General features: G+C 35.0%; 1 protein-coding gene across 1 annotated transcript; it reads right to left on the bottom strand.

The window, feature by feature from the left end:
• Nucleotides 1-3440: 3440 nt before the first annotated feature.
• LOC142622334 (uncharacterized) lies at nucleotides 3441-4491 on the bottom strand. Its single transcript, XM_075795785.1, has one exon. It carries the CDS (start codon nucleotides 4440-4442, stop codon nucleotides 3537-3539), a length of 906 nt encoding a protein of 301 aa, XP_075651900.1. The 5' UTR covers nucleotides 4443-4491; the 3' UTR covers nucleotides 3441-3536.
• Between the last annotated feature and the right edge of the window lie 209 nt (nucleotides 4492-4700).

The raw sequence follows: 4700 nt of genomic DNA, 5'->3' as shown, positions 1-4700 counted from the left end.
TTTCTTCGGCTAAACTAACCGAGTGCTCAACTTCCCATAGCCCACATTTACTATTTTTTAAGAATAGATGGTACATCTACATTTCATCCTCATAGAAACAAAACTTGTCATGATTCTGATTGTACAGTGCGAGATGCATTACATGTGAAATGTGATAAGTTTATGCTCTCTATTGGACTAAATTGTAATTTTGCCTCTTTCAGTTTGAGGTAATTTTGATTATGTCCTCTAATGTTTCAAAATTTAGAATCCATACCCATAACATTAGTTATCATTTGAGTTTGAGTCTTTTCGTAATTACACAAAAAGAAGTCCATCAAATACCAATTAAACTCAAAACAACATCGATTTTTCATTCAGAACTACATCATTTTGAATCTATCAAAGCCAAGTCAAATACTATTTTCGCTAAATTATAATTTATACCCTTAAAGTTTAGGTAATTTTTTTTCATCCCCAAACATTTTCAAAATTTTTTTATTCATATAACTATGCTGATTTTTGAGTTAAGGTGGCCACTTAATGGACATCTCATCACGGCGTATGAATGAAAAGGCTTAAATCTAAATAATATGTAATGTTAGAGTATGAATCCAACTTTAAGAAATAAAATCAAAATTATTGTAAATTATAATTGGGAAAAGTTAACAGATACCCTGAAACTTGATGGCATTAGTTTATGAAATATTTTTAGAAAAATTTAATTAGAAAAAAAAACAATTAATTTTTTAAAAAACTTTTTATATTTCTGGTAAAAATTGTGGTAAAACTTTTTTAAAATAATTAATTAACAATTAATTTAAGAGAACTTATTGACATGACTCGGATGACCCATTATAATTTTGTCTTCTTGGTATTAATAAGCAGGATTGTGACTACACGTTTGTTTACTTTTGTGTCTAGTCGGGGGTGGTGCCTTAGTAACTGTTTTCACCTTATCCGAAATTTAGCTGAGGCCTCAAATCAATGTGCAGCCCAAGCCAACGAGTCCAAATCTTCTATCTCACTTTTCCTGCTTCACTTTATACTCTACCAATAAAAACTTACCACGTGTTTACCTAATTAATTAAATACTACTATTATTGACTTATTTAATGCTACAGTTATTAATTAATAGTAGTATTTAATTAATTAGGTGAACACGTGATAAGTTTTTATTGGTAGAGTATAGAATGGAGCAGAAAAAGTGGGATAGAAGATTTAGACTCCAAGCCAACCTGATGAAAATCCTCGCATTAATGGATATTAAATTTCAGGATGGCCAACTTAGGTTTGGGTTGGGCAACTCGATCCACCAAAAGTCGTCCAGTAAGTCCTATACTAATATTTTTAAGGTGTCTCACTCGCCAGAGAAAAGATGAACGCAAAAACCAAAATTGTAACAACACAGTAGCCCAATGCAATGCGCTTGGACCAGTTTTCCCCTTTTGTGTGTTTGTCTTATTGTTGGTTTTATTATAGTGCTCGTGTATCATTAAGTACATTACAGAGGGAGAGAGAGGCCCAAGAACCCAAAAAATGCGACCATTAATGAGAATGCTAAACCAATGGACAGCACTGCCATAATCAGACATTCTTTAATTTCTATCCCATTTCGGCAATACCTTCAAAAAATGTGCTCCATAACTTGTCATGATCATCCTCCTCATTAAATATTCAAAAGGGACGTCGTCCTAGATTGTTACAGAAAGTGCAATGCTAGCTTCAACCAATATATCATAGAAGGGAAGGAGAGGGAGAGAGGGGTCCAAATCAAGGTTTCTCTCTCTCTCTCCATCTCTTTCTCGTATGTAATATTGTAACACAGCTTTCATGTTCAGGCTGGCATGGTCCCCCACGAATAGAAAAGGTTTTGGCTCATATTCTTTCTGTAAACTATCAACGGTTTCCCCCATATTTTCTCATTCCGTTGTGTCTTCTCTTTCATGTCATTTTTTTCCCACCATCCCTCGTTTGAAATAGACTTTTCATGCATATATGACTTTTCAGTTTCAGAAGCATTTTTGGTTGGTGGGTACTGCATGTCCAGCATTTTCATTTTTCGTTTATTTTAAACTTTTTATCAATTTGATAGATAATTGGAGATAGAAAATTTGACTCTAGACATCAGAAATTACCGATTAAGCTTCACAACTCTTAAAAAACATAAATAATATTTAAAACAAGATATATACCATGCAGCTCATATATATAATCTTATTGGTGCCTCAAAGCTACTGTGAACTGTCCACTGAACCGTCAACATTTGTTTATTTATTTTATTAAGGGCCTTGAACTTTCTTGTGATTTTAATTTGAAAATAAACGTTGCGAGGACAATAGGACATAATGCTACAAAATGTCAAAAACAAAACTCTGTTCGATGTTGGGGTGGTGGGTGTGTTTAATTTGTGCTGCTTCTTTTTCCAGTAATCCATATAATGAAAACAAACGGACTGTATTATTAAATGGAAATGGTTAATAACACAACAAGAATGGATGTACTTAACACTTCATGATATATTGTCTAGACGAATTTATTAATAGGCATTTTTGTCCATAGGCATCGTGCCAATTAATAGCCAAATCATTTGAGGAATCGTTTCTCTTTCCTAAATTTCCTTTCCGTGAGTACCCAATGAAGTTTTTGTGGCCTTGTATGTGTTAAGACAATATAAATGTGAGGGTCAAATTTTTCTCAATTTCTGGCATAATATGTGGAGCTAGTGGATATAATTTAGATTAAATTGAATATCCTTGTCTTCCAATTAGCATTAAATAGTTTCCTTTTCTATTATACTTTATTCATAGAAGTGATGTTTGTTCTATTTAGATAGTCATGATATGGAAGTGGTGTTTGTTTACTTCACTTTTAAATTAATTTCTCTACCTTTTTCAATGAGAGAAAGGTTCCTTGTATTTCTCGGGCACTTTCAGAAAATGAGTGAATAATCTTCTACTGTATTGGAATAATTGTGGGAAAAGGAATTTAATAAATCTCCAAGTCCAACATAGACGAATACTTTTTAAACTTTTTTATGTTTCTAAAACGTTTTACTTTCAAATCAATCAAACAACCGTTCCCATCTCTATCTTTTCAAGCTTCAGGTTGAAAAGTCTAAACCGTATCTAAAAGTTTAGAAAACATCCAAGACTTTTTTGTCTTACTTTTTTCCCTCGAACAATCTTTTTCAAAACAACAAAGAAACTAGCTACCACCAAATTTTGATTTTTTCAAGAACATAAAAAACTGTTCAACTGTTATCCTTCTTCTTCTCAATCTTTTCAAACACAGTTCTTTCACTGTGGAATCAAAAGACAGAGAAAAACAAACCCTGGAAGAAAAAAAACAAGGAAATCCCACTTTACTGTAACATTTCCCACATTAAAACAAAAACAGATTCACATAGAAAACAGAAAAGAATCAACACAAGCAGTACAAGAAGATTTGGAGAAAATGGAGGATATCCATTATATACTAGTAGTTAATTAAAGTTAGAGCGCTAACTATTTTTTCTTAGAAACATAAACAAACGTTGAAAACAAAGACAGTTTTCTTCAAGACCAATTACAAAACAAAGTTTCCCAAATCTCCATGAAGACCTCCACAATGACCTTATGATGATGGTACGAATTCAGTGATAGAAAACACTGCAATAAGTGTTCCAAATCTTTAGCTGCAAATATCTGCTTTTCAACTATCATTTCAACCATTGACAGCCTGAAATCATTGTAAGGATCACTGGACTTCTTCACCACAGCAAAGCTATCTTTCACTTTCCCTTTCAATGGCATTTGACCCATTTCAGAACTCAAAGTCCCTGACCTTTTCCGCCGAGCTGCGTGCCTTTTCCGACGAGAACGACGTCGTCGAGGCTCGGATGAATCAGAAGAGAGAGACTTGGAAGAGAAAAGAGTGTCAGTCTCGTCCTCTCTTTCCTCTTCCTCTTCTTCTTCGCTACTATACCACGACCAAGCACCAAAACTCATATCTTGAGAAGAAGAGCTAATGGGAAAGAGTTCTCCTTGCTTGTTCTTCATCTGGGTCTTCTTCTTTTTCTTCTTATTCTTACTCTTATTCCTATCTGAACCTTTCTTCATCTGTTTGAAATGGTCGAAAGGGTTCAAGGGCGAGATTGGTGAAGCAGGAGGGCAGGTTCGTCCATCAGGGTTAAAATAACCGAAAGGCGAATAAGGCTCAGATATTTTTCTTCTTGGAAGTAAATCTTTGGCTTGGATTATGCAGCTTTGGTTAATGGTTTCAGGGGTTTGACACGGTTTTGGTCTGCAAATGGAAGGGAAGGGTCGATGTTTTGGGGACAAAGGCTCGAGCATGTGGAAACTTTGACGGTTTTGTGGATCAAAGACAGCTTTTTCCACTGCGTCGGAGATGTTTCGGGACCGGCACGAGCCAAATGAGGCTCGGAACATCCGAGAGATTCGTAGCTTGAATCGGTTTTCCATGAGAGAGAGAGAGAGAGAGAGGGTTGCACAGGGGGTAGGGGCTAGGGGGGATTTTTGAAGAGCGAGGTGGCGGTATATGTAGGGGGATATAAATAAATGGAACAATGGTAAACCACATTATTTTACACAACTTCAACCACGGCTTACCATGTTATTTTATGCAATTTTAACTAAAACTCACCGCGTGGTAAGTTATAAGTGATAGATACACGTGTATTGGTAGATCTTAGCATTGCTCATATGAATGAGAGAATTAAA

Source organism: Castanea sativa, chromosome 1, assembly GCF_040712315.1.
Source record: "Castanea sativa cultivar Marrone di Chiusa Pesio chromosome 1, ASM4071231v1".
Classification (NCBI taxonomy): domain Eukaryota; kingdom Viridiplantae; phylum Streptophyta; class Magnoliopsida; order Fagales; family Fagaceae; genus Castanea; species Castanea sativa.
Note: the sequence above shows the minus strand (reverse complement) of the source record. Positions and strands in the feature narration are given on the sequence as shown.

Excerpts from the sequence above, each read along its gene's own strand:
- LOC142622334 (XM_075795785.1), bottom strand. The coding sequence starts at position 4,442 with ATGGAAAACCGATTCAAGCTACGAATCTCTCGGATGTTCCGAGCCTCA.